The sequence below is a fragment of the Urocampus carinirostris genome, chromosome 1 (assembly GCF_059441175.1).
Source record: "Urocampus carinirostris isolate Australia breed hairy pipefish chromosome 1, RoL_Ucar_1.0, whole genome shotgun sequence".
Taxonomy (NCBI): Eukaryota; Metazoa; Chordata; class Actinopteri; order Syngnathiformes; family Syngnathidae; genus Urocampus; species Urocampus carinirostris.
This window is the reverse complement of record NC_142349.1, coordinates 67,420,586-67,444,027: the sequence shown is the minus strand read 5'-3', so window position 1 is coordinate 67,444,027 and position 23,442 is coordinate 67,420,586. Positions and strand designations below refer to the sequence as shown.

Below are 23,442 nucleotides of genomic sequence, written 5' to 3'. Positions count from 1 at the left end.
ATTATATTGTTATATTGGTATATTGTTATATTACTAGATTATTATTATGCACCATTAAAAAACGTTGATACTATGGGACCGGTCTGTGGGGCAAAATTCGTTTACAACAAATCAATTTATTTCAGTATTGATTGCACTTGCTGGGATGGGCTCCAGCACCCCCGCGACCCTATTGAGGATAAGCAGTGCAAACAATGGATGGATGAATGGATTGCACTTGAAGACTTTCCTCTACTGGAGGCGAGACAAGGTTGAGCGCTTTAAAATACATCGTTTAAGACTGTGCATATAATATTACTCCTTAAAAGATGTGGGTAAATACAAATTGAGAGTTTGAAGTGCTTTCGAAAAAAAATCAGACTCAAATTTGATCGCAGTGATTTACATCAAAAGGAGGTCAGAAATCGTAAATACCGGGTTCCAAAGCATGCTGGGGAATGTAGTCTTTAGCAAAAATGGATTATACCACACTTGCGTTTAGTTTTAAGTATCACTAAAAGGAAAACACGTGTTTTTTTTTAGATGGATATTCATCAGTAGCATGTATACGTTTGTTTAATAGAGATTATCGGGAAAATTTAAACATTTTAGTCGTAGTTTGGAGGGAAAACGTCGAAAACGGTCACCCCTCTCTGCTCTCGACAAATGGGGGCGCCTCCTTGACACTAGCCCCTTTTCCTGTCGGATTACAACCGAAGCAGCACGCGAATTGTCGACTCCAGAAACTCCAAACGTCGAATTAAACTACCAGGTGAGTGTGTTTGGCTTTTCGGACAATTTGCAACTCGAATGAAAAGCCAACTACCTTAAAGAAAACGAAACAGGAACACTTTTTCTGGTGTACGCGCCACGTGTTCATTTGCAGCTGTCAAAAACTTCTACAGAGTTGTGTCATATCGAATAACGTCGATATTCAGGATCGATACTGGCGGGTTGTGTGATACCAACCGCGATATTTTCAAGCATTTTAAATCAAACACTTTTACTTTTATTGCTTTATAAGTTGCGGCGCCCCTTGGACATTCTATTTATCAAATGTAAAACAGTGCAACATTTAAACATTGTTTTGTATTTTCCATGTCATAGAATTGTCAGAAAAAGGTAAGTGATGGACACTTGGTTTGTTTTATTTGAATCATGCTGTATTAATTGTTGGAATAATTCAATTATTGTATGTCAATTTGACTTGCATGGGAAGCATCAAATGGTGAAATGAATCTGCATGTTCCCTGATTGAAATGTAATTGAAAATGCATTGCTTTTTGAAATATATGTCATCGAAAATGCACTGCTTTTGTGTCATGTTAAATAATTGGAACAGGAAATAATCATAAAAATCCTCATGCCTTGTAAAAACTGATGACTAAACTACTACCTGAATAGATTTCCTGAAGGTGACCTTTTATTTTACTTTTTTACACTCTAACGGGGAAGGATTTTTTTTTTGTAAATGTACTGAATGAATAAAAAATTGGGTTGCTTTTGTTTTTTATTAGTGATACCTCAGTACTTGGGCATGCGCCCTCTGTTGGCTGCGGCTGCATCGGCTCGCTACAACGGGTCAGGTGTAATCGACATTTCGTTCTGTGTACATTGTTACACAGAATGACAATACAAGGAAATTATTATTATTATTATTATTATAAGCACCAATTTAAAAAAAAAAAAAATTTGTGGCTGAAGCCTTTGTGGCGGCAGTAGCTCAGGAGGTAGAGCGAATCCCTGCTCGTCCGTGTTACATGTCGAAGTGTCCTTGGGTAAGACACTGAACCCCTAATACCCCCAATAAGCAGGTGAGCGCCTTACATGGCTGCAAGGCCGCTATTGGGAAATGTGGAGCACATTGTAAAGGGCTTTGGGAAGTCATTGACTTGAAAAGCGCTATTATGAATGCAGATCATTTCATTTCATTATTCCTCACTTAGTCATTTTCATACGTTGCATGCAATCTAACGCATTCAAAAAATCTGAATTTACTGAAAACGTGTTCCTAAACAACCACAAATGCCCCAAATGATCATAAAACGTGTCCCCAAACAATAGTGATTTAAATGTGTAGATGATAAACATTAAATATAGCGCTTTTCAAGTCAATGAAGACTTCCCAAAGCGCTTTACAATGCGCTTCACATTTACCCATTCACACTCACTCATAGCGGCCGTACAGCCAACCTGCTTATTGGGGGCATTAGGGGTTCAGTGTCTTACCCAAGGACACTTCGACATGTAACACGGAGGAGCCTGGATTCGAACCTGCAATCTCTTGAACCCAAGACGATAATGCCGCACCTAATAAGAATTAAAATCTAAAGCAAACTTTTAACAATCACCCCTACCTGTTTGAGGAGATGTCCGACGGCAGACGCTCGTACACCATTCTTGGATTTTGCAATAATTTCCTTTTCGATCGTTGCTCTCAGTTTATCTTCCCCTTATCAGTAACTTTCTCTGAACTCGTTATCAGCAAAAAAAGCAATGCGCTAAATCACTAAATAAGTTCTCAACACGTCTTTTTCGACTCACCAGATGTCACTACCTGACCGGACCAGAGTAGCCAAGATGGCCACTCAACCGTCTGGGTTTGTTTGAGTTGAGATTTTTGCTTTGAGATTTATTTTGTGTGTGAAGACCGCAGCACAAATTTTGCGGTCAAACTAAGATTTGCTCCTCCATGATCTGCTACCATATCGTGGTTGAGTTTGTGTGTCCCAATGATCCTAGGAGCTATGTTGCCGGGGGCTTTAAGCCCCTGGTAGGGTCACCCATGGCAAACAGGTTCTAGGTGAGTGGCCAGACAACGCAGATTTGTTTATATGTATTCATTTGATTAATGGCATAAGTCTGTTCAACACAACTAATAAACACGAGGGTCACGGCAATTGTGCACACCTATCGAGCATGGGTGTCTGCAAGTGACATGACTCAAATTGTCTTAATTAATGTCAGAAGGTGTGGAAACGTACATCCATTATCTGCACCGCTTATCCTCAGTAGGGTCGCGGGGATGCTGGAGCACATCCCAGCTATCTGTGGGCAGGGGACTCCCTGAACTGGTTGCCAGCCAGTCGCAGGGCACACAGGGACAGACAATTCGCTCGCTCATTCACCCCTAGGGACAATTTGGACCGGACAATTAACCTGACATGCATGTCTTTGGAATGTGAGAGGAAACCGGAGTGCCCGGAGAAAACCCACGCAAGCACAGGGAGAACATGCAAAGTCCACACAGGAGGTTCGATCTCATGACCTCAGAATCGTGCCGCACACGCGCTAACCACTGCGCCGCCGTGCTGCCCGAAACGTCTATTTTCCCAATTGTGTTAATGGGTTTGTACAACTTCCTACTTTTCGTTTGTATATCTATCCATTATCTGCACCGCTTATCCTCAGTAGGGTCACGGGGGTGGTGGAGCCCATACTTAGGGCAGTGGGCAGGGGACACCCTGAACTGGTTGTCAGGGCACACAGAGACCGACAACCACCCGCTCATTCGCACCTAGGGACATTTTGGATCAGCTAAATGACCTGACATGCATGTTTTTGGAATGTGGGCGGAAACACACATAGGCACAGGGAGAACATGCTAACTCCACACGGGGAGGTTGCGGGAGCTGGACTTGGACCCTGAACCTCTTCACTGTGGGGCTGCATGCTAACCACCCATCCACCGTGCCGCCTTTGTTTGAATACTTGTGCAAAAATTACTCATTTTTCGGGTCGGATACCGATTGGTGTGAATAGTCGTTAGAGTACCGAGGTATCACTACATTTATATCTGACATTTTTTTTCCCATGAATACAGGATTGTAAATGTATAGATATTTCATTGCTGTTGGTAATTCATGTAAATGCTTGAATGATGCTAATTTGGCTTGTTTTTTCAATTGAGCTTGCGATTTTTATTTTGGTGTGATCGAGCATACAAACTCTGGGATGGAATCAGGTCTATATTTTTTTGTGCTTACAATTGTGCTTGTAATTGCACTTCTCAATTGAGATTCGCTGGTGTGGTTTGATCTGTGTCCTTATGTGTTACTCTTGGAATTGATCAAAATAAATGTCAGTAAAACCTCCAAATTTGAACAGAAGCGACTCATTTCAATGTAAACCTTCACTGGGACACCTGTATAGGCAATTGTCGGATTACTTTGTTAGACATCACGGACCATGTGCCAAATTAATTAATAAATTAAGTTATTTATGGAAGTTCTGTGGATTGTAGATGACAAAATTTGATTTTTTTGGCAACTAAAAGTGTGTTTGAATTTGGAGGTTCTGCTTCTCATTCCACTCTGTCGTGGAATGCTCGAGTTTCAAAGTGGAATGTAATGTGAGATTGATCCATCAGCTTTAACGAAAGCCCCTCAAAATGTTAAATGCTGAGCCTAGTTTTGCTTTTGTTGCCATCTGCATTAAAGTGAACATTTTTTTTGGTTGACGTGAAGCTTTTTGAGCAATCTCTGCTTTCGGAGAGCATGTTCGAAACATTGTATTTTCTGTAATTTCACGAGGTTATTCAAACTCTGCGTGACACACTAGACACAGAGTGTTAAAAATGCACAAATAGATAATAGACCTGCTAAGTTGTATTTTGAAACTCTCCACGTTTGACATTTTTCTTGAATGTTTTTCACTTTCGATGAAATACTCCTTAATGTATGACTATTTTAAAGTCATTGACTTTAATTTGATTATCAAAATAATACTTTTTTTAATACATAATTATTTGGAGCCATTGTGTTCTGATTTAAATTGTCTACAATCTTCTGATTTTAGTAAAAAGTTTTTCTGTAGTCCTCAAGAGAAACGGACTAATATGTAATATTTCAGTCCGCACAAATGTTTTTATTTATTTATTTATTTTTAAAATTCAAATTGATAATTTTTGGGATCACCTTGAATTATTTTTTTCCAAGATGGATTTCAGCCTCATGCTTGCAATTTGCCTTATTTTTGTAAGAAACAGTCAACATGTTGGTTTATTTTCTATTACAGGCCAGTAAATCACCATGAATTTGTTTTTCAACAATGGCGAATTCAAATAAACATTTTTTTCATAATACATTGATTTGAAATGCAACAAGTATGACACAATTGACCGATTATTGGAGTGTAAAAATATCTTGTTGGTGGTCCTGGAATGAATTTATTCAGACAAAAAAAATGTAATTAGTCATTTTAGCAGACAAAGATAGTATTGTTTCAGACCAGTGAGGAAAGAGATGAGAGATGAGATGAGGTTAAATTTAAAACTAGAATTGTCTGTCATTGATAAGTGTTGGGCACGTAAAAGTAGTTGGTTATATTTACTTCTTCCAAAAAGTAACTGAGTCAGTAACTCTGTTACTCTATTGTAAAAGTAACTACATAGTTACCAGGGAAAGTAACTATTTCCCTTACTTTACAAATAAGTTGGATGTCAAAGAACTTGAAATTTTCTCAGCAAATCTGAAACACCGCGGTGATGTCTTTAACCGAAGATATGAATTTCGATTATTTTTAGAGAACTGTTTTTCTTAGGCTCTGTTCTCTCTGTTCATAAACTGCTTTTTAGGTTATTTATGTTGTTTTAATCACTACATGACAAAATTATGTAACATTATGCACGGATGGGGGAAGGGTGGGAAATAAAGAGAAATGAAGAAAACAAAATACAATAACAAAAGGTAAGAGATGAGAATAAACTTCATTTGTATATATGAACATGAAAATATTTGTAGATTTACAAAAATAAGCATAAAATTCAGAACAATTTTAACCTTTTTATTCCCAACAAATTTAAAGTCGACAACACAGAATCCCCAAAAAATGCATATTGACCAATCGTAAGAAGAAGAAGGCTTCTTGGAGGGAACCAGCTGTTGATTGTTGGGAAGCAGGCTCCCTTTGTTTACTTCCAAGAGCTCATAGAAACGTTTTGTTTGCGAACAAAACGAGTTGAGGTGCTCAAATTTTTTGTGAATCAGCCCTCTTTTTCATTTTCTTTCGGCGCATTAAGTAAATCCTATATTCTTAATTGCTATCTAATTATATGGTTACAAATTCCCTACAGCTTTTTTGAACACAACAATGATTAATGCAATGACTTCACTACATTTTAATCAAGATAAGTGATTTCAAAACTAGTACACACATGGAGAGGATCATATTATTCAACAGTTTGAATGACCTCGTGTCTGTGCCCCTTTAAAGTTACTTTGTGGAGTTTAAGCCAATCGTTGGTGCCTACTGTTGCTTCATCTCATTTCCCCCCCTCCCCCCATAAGCGGTATGGATCCGTTGATTTCCAAGCAGGGAGCGACTTCCAAGCCTGCAGCCACGCCAGAGAGGAGCATCATCAGCGGCGACAACCTCCAGTTTGGAAAGACCCGACGCCACCCTCGGTTATCTCAGTCCGAAGCCGATGAGGAGCGCTTGGGCTCGTCCGTGGAGGCCGGCGGCTCGTACGGACGAAGCCCCGCCGTTCGGGGCGAGTTCTTTAAGCCGTCGTCCTCCCCCAGGAGCCCCAATGCTCGGGGCCACTGGGCCAAGCGGCAGCAGCAGCAGGACGGGACCCAAGTGCCCACCGTCAAGGCCTCCGGCACCCCACACCGGCGCTATAGCAGGGGTCGCTACCGCACCGCATCCGAGACTGAGAAAGGGGTCAAGGGAAGCAGGGAGCCCAAGTCCAGGAGAAAGGGTTACTCTGAGAGCGACTACAGGTCGGGATGACACAAGCTTGTCTGCCATGTTTGTCATTTTCCCCCAAAATATTGAGGGATTTGTGTTGTCGTATGTGGCTGTATATGATGGCCCTTTGTGTGGTAATCCTGCTGAGGTGACAGTCTGAATGTGACCGTTTACCTCAGTGCCCAAGGAATGTGTTGTTTTGACAAAAGTTTGGGGTTTTGCTTTTTTTTCTTGCTTTCATTGCTGTATCAAAGTTGTGGGTTTTCAAAAGAATCCTTTTTCAATGTACAGTAATTCCTTGCCGGTTTTTCAGCGTGCATTGTGTTCTGCGTTCTGACTTGCTAAAAGTTTGTCTCGCCCCTTTGGCTGCCTGTGCGTCAACAACGATATAGAAGCTTGACTAATCTACGTATGCGCAAATCTTTTTCAATTTCAAGTTTCCCCAAAAGCCATCATGTAAATAAACCGCTAAGGACCGGCAAAAGCACCGGGGCCAAAAGGCAGGGGATAGCCAACAAAGTTGGCCTTCTTTACCCGTTAAACTTAAAGTAAAATTTAACCAGGTGCTTTGAAGCTGCATGCAGCTCTTTGACGCTTCACAGTGGCCCCCTGGTGTTTTTTCCAAAAATTTGGATGTGGAAAAATGTGTGGTTTCTGTAGGAAACCAAACGGGACACATTCTTATCATGTTCCAATGAATACAGATACAGTATGTGTTTACTTCCTTTTATAAGGCTTTAAATTTATTAAAATATTCCAATATTGCATAAAAAGTTTGAGGTTTTCGACCAGTGTTAAACCAAGGCAAAGGCAGTTTTCCACATGATGGCGTCGAAATATAAGCAAAGTAAAGAAAATAGATGTTAAAGTAGGTGTTTTTTTTTGTTAGACAAATGTTTGAGCTTGTAAAAATGGATTTCTTTGGTTTCAGTGTGCAGTAGATTCTAGGTTTTGACTATTGCAGGACCTTTTTGGAACACAATCCCGTGAAAAACGAGGGATTACTATACTGCTTTTACTCACCTGAGGCACTTTAACTAAGTGTGCTTGATAGATCAGATGTGGTCTAGAAGGCACTAGACATTGCCTTCTATATTTGAATTATTTTTTTTCAGTCTGGTGCCAACGTGTGATCCTTTAACGAATGCATTTGGCTTGTCTTGTTTTGTAGTTGAAGTGCAAATCTAGCTTCTTTTTTTTTTGCCTGTGTCCTCAGCGGCAATATGAGTGGACTTCAGTGCCTGGCTGCCGAAAAGGTGTGGTTCGACAAGCAGCGCTACGACGAGGCCGAGCAAAAGTTCTACGAGGGTGCCAACGGACCCGCCCCCAAGCAGCAGGTAACTCCTTACATGACCAGGGATCCCGTTTTCAGCCCAGATCCATTGGTAGGTTAAAACGACAAAAAACGAATTTAAAAGTTGGTGGATGAAACTAAAGATATTTTCAGGATTTTTTTCATGTGAAACCTTTGACCCTGAAAGGACCCGCTACGTTATCAACTACTGGCCCCTGTTGATTTAAGCCTCTGTTACATCATCGAAGCAAGCAGCTGTGTGCATATGCGTGCTCAATTTAGAAGCTTAAGTGAGGGAGTCGTGTCAGATGGTTTGGCAAAGATTCTTGTAGTCTCTGGCAGAGTACACTGTCAAGTACAAGCTGTAAGTTATTGCTGCGATGGTCAATCGGTGTTTTTTTTATTGTGTTATTGTACACAAAACATTAGCTTCAAAGTTAAGTTCAACTCAATCACTGTCCTACTAAAATGAATCTTTGACCTCGAAAAAAGTAAATGGCAGCCATGCTAGAATGGATTTTTGACGTTTATAGCGGACAATGGCAGCCTAACTAAAATGGAACTCTGATGTCTAGAATCATCATTGCTAGCCTAACTAAAATTTACCTATCAATGGCAGTCTTACTAGAATGTGTTTTTGCCGTCTATGGCAGCATAACCTAAAATTGATCTTTGATTTCTATAGCCCTACATTGCAGCCTTACTGAAAGATCTTTGAGGTCTATTACCATCGATGGCAGCCTATCTAAAATGGACCTCTAATGTCAACATCAGTCCTGCAAGAGTCAAGTCATGTTTATTAGTATAGCCCTTAAACACAAGGAGTCTCAAAGGGCTGCACAGACCACCGATTATTGCTAACCACAGACTATTATTACACCATCTCCTGATCTAAAGCCTACATGAGGGCAAGGAAAAACTCAAACTTTAACGTGAGGAACATGAAGAAACCTTATACAACCCATATATAACCCACTTTTTTATCTTTAGCCGAAAATGCACGTTATACACAATGTTTTATGCTAGTCTATGAACGTTTTTAAGCAATGATTGATCAGTCGACAAATAGCGATGATCACATTTTCAGAACACTGGATGCAACTGAAATCAAACAGCGGTGAGAGCGTTGAATCCTAACCATTAGATCATGACGGATGTAGAAGACATAGGGAGATTTTAGCTTGTCACAGTATTTTTACTCAAGGTACCACGTTGTTGAATAAGTGTAGCCATGATTAAATTCATTTATTGAAAAAAAACTATGAAAACAAAATAATTGATAAAATTTCCTTAAGTCTGATTTATTATCAAATAGACCAGAGAGCATTTTACCTCGTCATGCTTTTTCGCGTTGATATCTTTCTGGAAGAATTTCTGTTTTCTCCATTCTACAACACTCTTCTCTGGTACCGTGAGTAAAAATAGTGTGATGATGGAATAAAATCGAATGCCTTTTCCCATGTCATCCACATCCCTGCTGGTCTAGTGATTAAACGGTGAATTTATACTTATTGTTATTGTTACTAATGTAATTATTAGGAAGACATTAAACTGGTCAGTGAATGGTACAGAAAAGTTTGGGGATCAATGGTTTATTCCAGTAGTGGATCTTTATCTATAGCCGTCTATGCCAGCCTATTAAAATGTTATTGAATTATCTTTGAAATATCTTTGTATGTAACTATCAATGGCAGCCTAGCTGAAAAGGTTATGGTAGATGTAAAAGATCCAAACTAAAATGGAACTCTTATGTCTGGATCAATGGCAGGCTAAATAAATGTGATCTTTCACGTTTAAGCTGTCGATGGCAACGTAGCCAGAATGTTGTTTACGTCAATAGCAGTCGATGGCAGCCTAGCTAAAAACCAATCTTTTACGTTGGTAGCAGTCTATGGCAGCCCAAGTAAAATCGATCTTTGACGCCTATAGCAGTCTCTGCCAAGTGAATGCTGACGAAAAAAAACCCTGCCAGATTCTTATTGATTGTGTCCTTGTTGGTTAGTTTGCAGGATTACTAGAAAACAACTACTGTTAGAGCAACTTGGACGATTTGTTTTGAATATAACTCTCTGTCCGTCCTCCCATTATCCGCGCTTCCAAACGCCACAGGTGAGAATCGCCGCACAGCCACAAAAAGGGCGTCCGCAAAAGCGCCAGCACCGAAACGTAAGTCACGCGTGTGTTTGGCAACGCTGCATGGCCGCCATGACGCTTGTGTGGAATCATCATCAACCATGACATCATTGCAATTCATTGTGATTTTTTTTTTTTTTACCCCATTGTTTTCATGATCAATTTTATCCTAATTTGTGTTCCATTTGTCAAATAATTACATTTGCTGGGTTTGTGTGTGTACAATAAGTTGGTGCGCTAGTAGTTCCGCAATTCTTGGGCTTAAAAAAAATCAATTTTAGTATATAACATTTTCAATTGCAATTTATCAATGTGTGTTTGTGGTTTTCATATGCATGTGTTAGATTGCATGCAAACATCTAGTGTGTGTTCTAGTGTACCTTAGTCTATTTTTTTAAGGTTTTTAGTTAGCCATGCCTACTAATGACACCCATGAAAAGATCAAAATTATATTTCTTAAACTAGCATTTGTTTATCAAATGAAAGTACTGCATAGACAGCCTATTTATTTACTTTTACACCGTACAATTAAAAGTGGGGAGAATGTTTAGCCAATAAGAATGCAGAACACAACGTACGATGCAATTCAGTGAAGTGGCGAAACTGCCAATAAAACTGCTTTAGTGGCTCAGGAGGTAGAGCGCCCGTCTTGGGATCAAGAGATCGCGGTTCGAATCCCGGCTCCTCCGTGTTACGTGTCAAAGTGTCCTTGGGTAAGACACTGAACCCCTAGAGCCCCCAATAAGCAGGTTAGCAGCCTTACATGGCTGCGCGGCCGTTATTGGGAAATGTGAAGCACACTGTAAAGCGCTTTGGGAAGTCTTGACTTGAAAAGCGCTATATAAATGCAGATCATTTCATTTCATAAACTAAATTTTAACGCAGATACTCAACTCTAGCAGTCGTTAAGCACATTAAACCTTTTAACATTACAATGCCAAGTGAATTCTAGAATGTAATAATTTTGATACATAAGAAGTATGTATTTCCCTAATCTCTAATGGTGAAAGGCCAATAGCGGGACACAGTCCCTCTCTACCATAAATGATGGCAATAACTACATATAAGCGGGTAGAGACACCAGGTATCAGGCTGATACTAGCTCATATATTCACATGGGTAATTGCAACAGCAATTGGTACATCTTGCTTGTAAATGGGCATTAGAATTTAATTGTTTTTAATGATGTGTAATCGAGATCAAAATATATTTTGTTGTAAATAATGAGGAAAATGTACTAAAGTACAGTTCTCCCTCCTATAAAGCAGTTTAATTGGCAGTTTCGCCACTTCACTGAATTGCATTGTACGTTGTGGTCTGCATTCTTATTGGCTAAACATTCTCCCCACTTTTAATTGGACAGTTTAAAAGTAAAAGTAAATAAATAGGCTGTCTATGCAGTACTTTCATTTGATAAACAAATGCTTGAGCCTGTTAAGTTTGTTCTTTGGCTTCAGTACATCAGAGTATTTAATTGTACACTATCTATCTACCCTGGTTATATCCCTCGAGAGGGGTGACGGACAGCAAGACAGACAGGAAAATAAAAGGGAAAAAGTAGCAAAAAACGCACAATTTTTGGGCCATGGTGGTGTGAGGGGCTCTCTCCCTCTTGGGAGGTGTTGAAATTCTCCCACCGTGGTCCGCTGCGTGTCGTAAGAGGCGACTAAAGTGGAGGGAGCGAGGGGACTGGGGATATTCTCCTCACTATTTCTACTCCCTAAGAGACAGCAAGGCAAAGAAAAGTGGTTTCGCAAACCCTAGTTATAGGGTCACCAAATGTGAGAGGATGTGGAAGTAAAGCGACTGAGTGGAAGAAAGGTGATCGGAAGGATGATGACTAAAAGGAAGGTTGATGTGTTAGCCTTGAGTGAAACAAATTGTACACTAATTGTAAGAAATAAAGGTTGCTACTTCAGGGACCTTATGCGATAAACGAGGGATTATTGCGCTGGAGTAGGCATTACTGTATTCCAGTGGAAATGGCGAAACCATTTTTCTTGGGGGGCGAATTTGATTATTGGAATACTGACGGTATTGCGGAGTTCTGAAGAGTTAAGTACTTGTAGCGGTCTAAAAAAAAACAAGGTTTTTGAACAGCCTTGATAAATCCAAGAGAATATTTGGTCTGAAAATTCAACCATTCCGTAATTGTTTTCCCCTCCTTTTCCCTGCCACGTATATTGTAGTGATTGAAGAAGCTTTTCAATTGATTTCATTATTTTTTTGTAATTTTGTTGTCTCATGGAGATTTCAGAATCTTATTTTTCTTGCTGTAAAATTAATTCGATTACTTTCATGCTATTGTGAACATAATCCCATTCTGAATGTATACGTTAGTTTTTGTCTTCCTCTCCTGTAGTCGTCCTCACAATCAGGAGATCAGGAACTGGTTACCCGCATGAAGAGCCTGGAGGCGGAGAATCGCACTTTGCACAAAGGTTGGCACAGCAGTAAAATTTGGAGCATAATTTATTGTGTACTGTGGTGTTTCTCAATATGTGTGTTTTAATTTTTCCATTGAAAAATTCTCTAGGCACACGCCCTTATAAACTAATACAAATGCACTTCTCCGCTCCATTTGAGTTTTTGCTTATATGGTGAAGAAAGGTTGTAATTTTCTATGTTGTAGAAGTGATATCAATATTCTAACTATAAGGAAAAATAACCAGTACTTTAATCCCTCTTTCTTTGTGATTGTTGTGGTTCCTGTGATATGCGAAATTCGTGCAGTAGCGCATGCTCTGTGAGGGATATAAAATTGGTAATGATGGATGCTGGGCAGCCAATCAGACGTGGATTTGGTTTTTATTGTGCAATGCATCATTACAAACAAAATGTGCAGGAAACAGTCCAACAGGAATACAAAATCAACAATTTCCAAGGGAACAAGAAATGATTCTGAAGTACATAGGGAAAAATAAATGCAATACATGAAATGGAGGGAAATTATATTTAAGAGATTTGTGTCCTGTGAGAATTTTGTGATTATGTCTCCTGTTTTCTGCCTTTAGCTTATGTGTGTGCATCTTTATATGGCGTAAAGGCAACTTTTTAAAGATATTTTTCAATCCGCGATGCACGGAGCGCAAACTAGTTGAGTATCACAGTACCACAGTAGCTGCTAGATCAGGGGTCACCAATGTGGCGCCTGTGAAAATCAGATAGCCCCTTAAGCACTAGGTAGCCTGTGAACTGGTTCCGAAAGCTCACCAGTGATGGGTCATTATGATTTTTACATGACAGGAGAAATCATTGACATACTTGTCTACATTGGCCAATTGCTCCCGTTATTAACTAATGCAATTCCCTTATTAAGCGATAATAAACCTTGCAAACGCAACGTGACACCTATTTAGGCACAGCCAGACAGACTACGTGGAATCAAACCGAAGATAATTTGTGTAAACGAGTGTATTTTATTTATCAAATAAAAACATTCTTTCCCCACTTGTGGTAAATTGTGCTGCTTACTATGCGTAGCAGTGCAGGATTTTCGCAGACTTCACCTGTCACAGAGATGGTTTATCTATGTACAGAAATTTAATAATTTAATATGTAGTTTAATTTGCAACAAAGATGTCAAGATTAGGGCCGATTTTAGGTTCTGGGGGTGCTGAGCACACAGTGTCTGGCTAATCGAAAAGATGTATTTATTTCACTCTTAAAATTCAACTATGACAACATTTTAATAGAAATATTTTGCGAAATCCTTTCTTTTTAAAGGTCATATTTTATCAATTGAATTTTCTTTTTAAGGATGTTTTTTAATTGAATGTTTGTTTAAGGCCGGTTTATTAATGGAATGTTCCCATTTTTAATTTAAATTTGGGTTAAATTTGGGGGTTCTTGAGCACCCCCGAAAACGGTCTGGTTACGTCTACGGTCAAGGGTATAATTCCCCATTGTCTTCCTATACTTGATGACGTTGGCATGACAGTATCCATAACCTTAATTGCATGATCACTCCTTACAAACGTTTTTAAGTGATACTTAAATTTGAAAAATTTGGTTGCTTGGGTTTTCCTTAACCACTAGAGTCGTACAGGCACCATTTTCTGTGGTGTGTCTTGGGTAAATACAGCCTGGTGGCACCCATTCCCCTCCTGGCCAACATGTTTCCACCTGTCTGGTAATAAAACACCATAGTTATAACCTGGTGTTATCTTAGGAATGCATATAATAGTCAAGTCATGTTTATTTGTATAGCCCTTAATCACAAAGAGTCTCAAAGGGCTGCACAGAGCATTGCAAAATACAGACTATCATTATACCATCCCCTGATCCAAAACCTACATGAGGGCAAGGTAAAACTCAAAAACCTCAACTAGGGAAAATAAAGAAACCTTGTAAAGTCATCTTTATTTGTGACGCCCTTAATCACAAGGAGTCTACAAGGGCTGCACAGACCACAGATTATTGCAAACCACAGACTATTGTGACACCATCCCCTGATCTAATACCAACATGAGGGCAAGGGAAAACTCAAACCTTAACATGAGGAAAATGAAGAAACCTTGGAAAGGGACCGCGCATGAGGTAATCCCCCCTTCCAGGATGACCAGGCTGCAATGAATATTGCAATAACAAATAATACACAGATATTGTCAACATAAAATATCGGTCATTCATAATCTAAAGAATAGAAGTGTGTTTTAAGCCTAGATTTAAACGGTTCCACTGAAGTTGCAGATCAAATCTCAGGGGGAAGAGTATTACACAGCACTGGGGCCCGAATGGAGAACACTCTCGAACCTGCGGATCTCTTCTTGGCTCTTGGGGTCACTCGTATCGGTAATGAAAGTAGCTCTAGCTTCCAAAAGTTCTGTGACCCCTAGCTTGCATAAATAATAGTTTTACAGGCAGCAAGCACCCTGAGCAAATTGAATACGGTATTTTACAAAGTTTTCACGGCACGGCCACAAGGGCGCGCTAAAGACCACCAAATGGCTCGGTACCAAAGCCAGCTAAATACTGTTTAGTCAACGGTAAACATCTCTCATATAGTGTTTTTGCATCGGGTAATTGTCGGAAAAAAGGTTCCAAGTCACGAACTGTTCCAATCCAGCGTCAATTTTGCATAGGCTAAAAAGATCACGGCGCGTGTTTTCTATGCCGTAATGATATCATCGCGTCATCTCTTCAAAGCCCAGCACGTCAGAATACTGGCTTTAGCGAATGTAATAATTAATTCGACGTCACTAAAGAGATGACACTTTCCATTCTTTCCTGTGCCAACCCAGGCAAGGTTTCACGACACACTTGGTTGAAATATTCTGCTCTGTTTTGTTTTATCAGTGGTGGGTGAAATGCGTGCTGCCCTGCACAAGTTGGAGACCCGAGTGGCTCAGTTGGAGAAGACGCCAGGAGTCACTGCAGTCAAGGTAGTCGTGGGGGCTTCGTAATAGCATACCTGTCGCGCTCCAGGGCTCCATGCCCTTACAAACTGTCGAATTTTCCCTTACAAAATACAAAATAATCTTACACCATATATTTTTTTTTCAAACGTGTTTATGTCGTTTAACATGGTATGTTGTACATGTCTTTCGTTACATCATATATATTGTTAATTAACATTTTGTTGTGAGATACTGAGTTGCTTAACATGAATGCGGTTAATTAAAAAAAATAAGAAGCTTGGACGTTCACTCTAGAAGGAAAAATACATGCAAATATAATTAAGTTGAATAGTACATGTTCTTATTCAAACTATGAATCCATTTTCTGCATTCAATTATTGTTGGTAATATACTGATTCAAGGGATAACCACAAACCTGTCTTTTTTCATTTTCTCCTTTTATACTTCCTTTTTTTTCTTATTTATACAACATAATTCGTAGTATCAATCATCAGAGCAAGTGAGCCGCTTGAGAGCCGGCTCTCTTGAACGAGTTGAGCCGAAAAAGCCGGTTCTCTTAAAAAAAGACGGACTTCCTTTCACTACACAACTCGAATGCGTTTGACTCGATTGGTTTGCTGTTTGGTGATAGTCGGCGTATACCGGATAGTACCCATAATTGACAAATCTTCGTTTTTCCGTACAGATTTTCTTGTACGTCATACACGTCTTAAAATGCATAATAAACGTACTTTGTACGGCAAAAACGTACAGGTCGACAGGTATGAACTTCTCCGCCGTTTTTTTTTGTGCCGGAATTATTGCCGTTGTTATCACTTTCTGCATTATGTTTCGACTTATTACTGACACTGAAGGAATTACCAATTTTGTGTTGATTTTCACCTTAACTCGACGACAAGCACCACAACAATGACGTCATCTCGAAGCGACGAGATCTCGTTGGCCGAGATCAGCGTGCAAACGAAAACTCGAACCGCGAGACCAAAACAACAATGGCGGCTCTGCCTGACAAAGTTTGGAGTGCAGTAAATCTTTGTTAAAAAAAAAAAAAGTAATCGGCTAATAATGACAATTTTGGGGCAAAAAAGTTGCGTCCCGGGGACGCACGTTGATTTGACACAATGCGTCCCCAGCAAAAATGATGCGTCGGGGACGCGGGCAAACCAGAACACTGCTGGTAACTCGTAACTGTATCGGATTACATTTTTGAAATAACCCTCCAACCCTGTCGGGGACAATCGGCATTAGATCAGGAGGTAGAGCGCTCGTCTTGGTATCAAGAGATCGCAGGTTCAATTTTTGGCTCCTCCGTGTTACATGTCGAAGTGTCCTTTGGCAATACACTGAATCCCTAATGCCCCCAATAGGCAGGCTGGCGCCTTGCATGGCTGCATGGCCGTTATTGGTGTGTGAGTGTGTGTGTGAATGGGTAAGTGTGAAGCACATTGTAAAGTGCTTTGGGAGGTCTTCACTGACTTGAAAAGCACTATAGAAATGCAGACCATTTACACGTCTTTGATTTCTTTTCCTATCTTTTGATGTGTTTTTTTACCGGGTAGGCTGCTCCAGTCCAAACGGCTCCTCCTAAACCGGCGGTAGAAAACGGGAACGACGACGACGAGGAGGACGTGGACTTGTTCGGAAGCGACGACGAGGAAGACGAGGAGGCCGCCCGTCTCAAACAAGAGCGCGTGGATGCCTATGCCGCCAAGAAGGCCAATAAGCCGGCTCTCATCGCAAAATCGTCCATTTTGCTGGACGTCAAACCGGTAAGTTACGAAATGGGACCTGTGCAGCAGCTGAAATGGGAGTGTCATACTCATTTTAGCTCAGGGGGCCACATGTTTATCAAAGCGGCGCTTCCAGCAGCTGCCCTATTTTATTGTCTGCGCCTATCTTCGGTGTTTTTTCTTCCCGTTTTGACAACTACACTATGGATTACTTCTATCCTATGGACATGGGTTTTAACGCACAAGAAATGCGTGTATTCAAGGAATTTCAACTCCTTGCCCTGAAGAATTCTCGTGCCGGCGTGATGAAGGGGCCTATCGTGGAGGAAGAGCCGGAGCTAGCGAAGCAGCTAGCGGCGTTATAAGTCTTCGGTACCATCCGTAATCATGGTAAATGCGAACTCACGACCAAATAAGATCATCGAGTGCTGGTGGAAAACATTGAAGCGCACAGGGAGCGCAGTTGCTGTGTTTTGCGGAAACGTGGCTCACGTTTAGCATTCCGGACGCTAACGTGTAGCCACTCGGAGCTATCCGGAGCAATCCGGCTTCAACGCCGCTAAACAGAGACACGAAAGTCGGGGGGAATCGGAGAGGAGGCGGACTTGCTAACACGAGGTGGTGTATCCCTGGATTTTCACAAAGAAAAGTTTTCCATCTGCCGCAGGGATGTCGAACTTTTGGACTGGCGTGACGTCATCCACTCCGCTACAAGCACCCCTAGGGCATCATGTTCATCTGTTAATAAACAATGGGGTAGACTGCTGGAAGTGTGAATTTCCCTACGGGAGGATGAATAAAGTATCTATCTATCTATGTAGGAAAATAAACTCAAAGGGGGGCCAGAATAGTAGATTAAGGAGAAAGGAGGGTGAAAAAGAGGGAGAAAGAGATAGAAGAAGTGAAATGGATCAAGGGGGGCAAAAGGAGACAAAAGACAGGGTAAGAAAATAGAACTAGACAGTGAATAGGAGAAAGAGAAAATTAAGAAGAAAGAAGACGGGGACAGAAAGAAATGGAAAAGGGATGGAGAAAGAGGAAGAAAGGAAAGGAATGGAAAAAGGAAATGGAGGGAATGAAACTGAGAGAGAGAAAAACAAAAGGGAAAGAGAAACTGAGATGGGCAGAAAAAGGAGAGAGAGAAGTGGAAAGACATAAAGAAGATGAATAAACAGGGAGCTAAAGAGAGTGTGAAAAGAGTATTAGGGAGACGATAGGAGAAGAAAAAGAGCAAAATAGATCAAGTAAAATCTATTAAGATTTAGGAAACATTTTTCTCCACACAAAATAAAGGTATTTATTTTTACATGTTTATACGCATTCTAAAATACGTCAAATACTTATAAAACATGTACCAAAAAGACCCAAAATATTAATAAATTGTAAACTCAAGCAACAATAATTTAATTTTGTAGATTATAAAGATGAAACATAATAAATATATTTTAGGATTATGACCCATTTATTATACCTTTTTGATGGCAGATACTTTGACGTGCCATTCTCGCATTTTCCAATCATTTTCCTCTTCTATTCCATTATTGTTCTCGTTTAGCTCTTTTCTTTCCCCTTATCACTAACTTCTCAGGACTCATTGTTATCCACAAAAACAGGCATCAAAATGCACTAAATCGCAAAGAATTGACTGCAGTCTTTCAAGATGACGCTAGCTGACTTTGCTAGAGTAGCCAAAATGGACGCCCATCTCTCGGCCTTGCATTCTGACAGTTGGTGTGTTCAAGATAAGGATTTTCGTTCGTATACGAGGGCAAAAATTACACACCGGTCGTGTGTGAAGAACTTCAAATTACTACTTAATTAATGTATCGTTTGCGTTTAATTCTGTCTTCATTTTTACTCGAGACATGAAATGTGAATGTCAAATCCAGTCATCCCTCTGTTATCATAGTTAATTGGGAAGAGAACCCCCGCCAAAAGTGGAACTAAAGCGTCCCCCCTTCATAAAAGCCCCCAAGGGTCAAACTTCCCTTGAGATGAGAGTATCGACTGTAACCAAATAACAACTCTAGAACTATAATGCAGTTAAATAAAGTCTTGTCTTTATACAAAAGTACATAAAAAAAGAGTGCTTTTTTTCAGTACAAGAAAGCGATTTCGAGAGCGTCCGGCTAGCGTCAGGTAACCTTAGTTTGACCTAGATCTCCGCTGTGATTAAATGTAGCGGTTGCCCAGGAGTTGTAGGTTCAGGTCATCTGGGTCACGGGTAATGGAGCTGGCATTGGTGAGATACAGGCTCTGAAGAGGTAGCTTGTGAAAGTTGTTACATAGCCTAGCCAAAGCAGTAGGCCGGACCTGCGAGAATTTTGTGATTATGTATGATAATATACTGATTAAAAGGGATCACCACAAACCTGTCTTTTTTCATTTTCTCCTTTTATACTTCCTTTTTTTCCTTAACTTCTTTATACAACATCATCATTCGTAATAGAATGCATCAAAGCAAGTGAGCCATTTGAGAGCCGGATCTTTAATGAGTTGAGCCGAAAAAGCCGGTTCTCTAAAAAGAGACGGGCTTTCACTACACAACTCGAACTGGAGATCGGCGTGCAGACGAAAACTCGAACCGCGAGACCAAAACAACAATGGCTGATCTGCCTGACGAAAAGTTTGGAGTGCGGTAAATCTCTGTTAAAAAATGATGACAATTTTGTGTCAAAAAAGTTGATTTGACACGATGCGTCCCCAGCAAAAATAATGCATCTAGGACGCAGGGACGCTGACAAACGAAAACACTGCTTTTTTGCACTCGACTCGCCAAAAACCGGAAGCGAAAGAAACACAAAGTCGTTTCTCTTCCAGTGGGACGACGAAACGGACATGAGCAAACTGGAGGAGTGCGTTCGCTCGGTGCAGATGGACGGGCTCCTGTGGGGCGCCTCCAAACTTGTAGCGGTGGGCTACGGCATCAAGAAGCTGCAGATCAACTGCGTGGTGGAGGACGACAAAGTAGGCACCGACATCTTGGAAGAGGAGATCACCAAGTTCGAGGACTTTGTGAGTAAATGCACGTTTCTCTATCCCGGACTTAAAAAGCCGTGACGTTTTCGGGGGGCTCCGGTTTTGCAGGTCCAGAGTGTCGACGTGGCTGCCTTCAATAAGATCTGAACAAAGTGCTGCTGTTTCAAGGTTCATTAAAATGTGAAAACTATCTGTGCTTGGGCTCTTTCGTATTTCGTCTGAGGGGCCACAGCATTAGGCACACGTGCACGAACGATGTCATTTGGGAAGAAAAAGAAAAAAAAATGCTTTTTAACCCAGTTATTTTTAGGTGAGTGTAATTTATTTGGCTTCATGCTGTTAGCTGCCAACATTTTTTAACATTGCAAGGGGTCTTTGCCCGTGTCCCTCCTAGGTCGCAGTGAAGTTCTACGAGAGGAGACTTGTTAGTCTCTTTACCCTGTTTCTCTTCGCCTGTCTCTACATCAGTGTTTCATATAATTATTAATCAGGGTTTGGTAGGGTTACTTTTACTGGATTACTTTCAATTACTTTTGGATTACTCCAATTTCAAATATGCTTATAAAAGACAAAAGAAACTAAATATGAATAAAATGATGACTCACAACACGTGGTAAGCTTTCTCTCCTGGCTTTGATCTCTTTGCTCTCCAGCAAAACGAACATAAAATGCGACAAACAAAATGAAAATAAATCCAAACAGCTTGCCAACATCATTTTTGCCGTTCCGTTATTTCCCAAGCCTGCACAAAATTTAGTAATGTTATTCATATTTAGTTTCTTTTGTCTTTTATTAGCATATTTGGTATTGGAGTAATCCAAAAGTAATTGAAAGTAATCCAGTTAAAGTAACCCTACCCAACCCTGTTTTTAATGGGGTCACTGGAGTGCCCACTACACTTTCCTGTGCCTAATGTGCTGCGTGGAGGCTAAACATAAAACACTACCGCTGAGAACGTCACTGCCCCCTAGTGTAGTGAAGGTGCAATTTCACTTTATTCTGGGAAAGTTTAAAAAAAAAAAAAAGTTCCCTGAAGTCCACTGCGCCTGCAACCCCCTTAACGGAACTACTAATTCATATGAACATAATTACTGAAAATATTAAGGACTTGATGGAAACACTTTTGTATCGGCAGTAACTGTTATTTTTACATTTACGTCACTTATTGAAAATAAGTTTGAAGCGCAGTCCTTTGTCCAAAAACTGCTTCCATTTTTTTTCAGACATATTGAAAAATAAGATAAAAATTGTGATCATTGTGCGTTAACAGATTAGCCATTTTTTCCCATCCCATTTCTTCGTATGTACACCCATCCCATTTTATGGTATTTATAAACTTATTTCCATTCTCATTCTTTTGTAACATTAATATAATGTTCATAATATAAAACATTGAAATTGAATGATTGTTATCAATGCCCAGTTTTACTAAAAAGTGCAGAGAAAGTGATGTTTTTGGCACATTAATAATTGATGGTCAGTTCCTTGTGCATTCATTTTAAACTATTCATAAACCAATAATTGTATCCATCAAAATGTATAATAGATACAATTGCACCAAAACCAAATAAGTATCGTCACTCTGGGGGAAAAATCTATTTACATGTATTTTTCAGACATTATTATTTGTTTTGCATTTTTTTTTTATTATAAATGTTTATTCTTAAAATTATTATTCTTAATGTAGAAAAGGGAAACAGTCTTTTCCATTGCATTTATGAAATGTTTTTTTTTTTTTGCAATTTCATCATTTTTACATTTCAATGCATACAATTATTGGTTAGCACATTCAGAGTTTGTACAGGTGCTTAAAATCCTTAAATGCTTGAATTTAGTTGAAGATGTAAACGCTTTTGACCAATGTTTTTCTTATAGAGGAATCGTGAATACGGGCCTTACCTGAGGCCAGAGAGGCCCACAGATCCTTGGAGGTTTTTCGAGGTTTTTTAGTAACCTGAATGAGTCATCCTCACACTCTTTGAGAAATCTTAGTTGTCGACAACTCCTGGGAAGGAATGCCTCTGTTCACGGTTTTCTGTTTGTGGGTAATGACACTGACAGTGGTTCGCTGGAGCCTTACAGCCTTATAAATAATAGCCTTGTAACACTTTCCAGTCTTATTAAATCCAATCACTTTTTTTTCCTCATTTCTTCTGGAAGTTCTTTGGATCGTGTCATGTAATGTCCTTAATTTTTTGTAGCCCATTGCACTTTGTCTTGACAGATTTAATTTGAGTCATTTCTCGATTCAACAGACTGTAGCAATCAATTTTGGGTGTGAACTTGGCTTACCTAAACTGTGGATAGTCAGGTAATTGGTGATTTAACAAGGGGGACAATTACATTTTCTCGATGAGTTGGATGAGTTTTGATTCATCTGGGGCCTTAATACATGGAATCAACATTTCAATACTGCATTTTTGTATATATTTGAGTTGTTTCTGTGTGATTATTACAATTGGTTTGATGATCAGAAACCCTTTATGAGTGAACTATGCAAAGAGTCGGGAAGGGAGCAAATTCGTCATCATGGACTGCACTGTAGGTTCTCCGCGTTCTAACAAGTGAGCCTCGACGTTGAAGGATTTTATACATTTGACTATAAAGGATTTTATATGATGGAATACAAGTTACATTTCTTGAGTTTAATGCTGTAGTTATTTACTGACTGTGCCTTTATTCAATGAGCAGTGAAAGTTCAGGGCAGGCAAGGGTAGTGGAAGATGTTTACAGAACGGGACGTACTGCTGATAAGATAATCAACACATTCTAGACGGAGGACGGCAGGCATTGTTTTGAGAACAAGGCCCTGATAACGTAGAAACGCTCGGTGGTGTTTTGAGTATTCCAGACATCGCGACGCTTTTCTCTGAGATGGTGAAGCCCAGGGGGGGCTTCTTTGGTAGGGTTACTTAACTGGATTACTTTTAATGACTTTTGGATTACTCCAATACCAAATATGCTGATAAAAGACAAAAGAAACTATTTTGTGCAGGCTTGGGGAGTAACGGAACACATGGAACGGAAAAAATGATGTTGGCAAGCTGTTTGGATTTATTTTCATTTTGTTTCTTTCGCATTTTATGTTCGTTTTGCCAGAGATCCAAGAGATCAAAGCCAGGAGAGAAAGCTTACCACGTGTTGTGAGTCAAAAATCTATTCATATTTACTTTCTTTTCTTTTATTAGCATATTTGGTATTGGAGTAATCCAAAAGTAATTGAAAGTAATCAAGTTAAAGTAACCCTACCCAACCCTGTTCCTTGGCACGCCCATGG

The 23,442-nt window shown here is 39.9% G+C and overlaps 1 protein-coding gene across 2 annotated transcripts; it reads left to right on the top strand.

Annotated features, from left to right (window-relative positions):
- Positions 1 to 665: 665 nt before the first annotated feature.
- On the top strand, positions 666 to 20,355 carry eef1da (eukaryotic translation elongation factor 1 delta a (guanine nucleotide exchange protein)). 2 transcript variants are annotated; one of them, XM_088349244.1, is made up of 10 exons: positions 666 to 751; positions 1,087 to 1,101; positions 6,267 to 6,701; positions 7,886 to 8,006; positions 10,073 to 10,129; positions 12,459 to 12,537; positions 15,395 to 15,480; positions 17,016 to 17,225; positions 20,007 to 20,201; positions 20,274 to 20,355. In XM_088349244.1, the coding sequence occupies exons 3-10, from the start codon at positions 6,271 to 6,273 to the stop codon at positions 20,310 to 20,312; spliced, it is 1,218 nt and encodes a 405-aa protein (XP_088205370.1). In that variant the 5' UTR covers positions 666 to 751; positions 1,087 to 1,101; positions 6,267 to 6,270; the 3' UTR covers positions 20,313 to 20,355. The 2 variants fall into 2 exon arrangements, with proteins under 2 accessions (XP_088205370.1, XP_088205378.1); XM_088349252.1 differs by lacking the exon at positions 10,073 to 10,129 and having other exon boundaries at positions 667 to 751.
- The last annotated feature ends 3,087 nt before the right edge of the window (positions 20,356 to 23,442 follow it).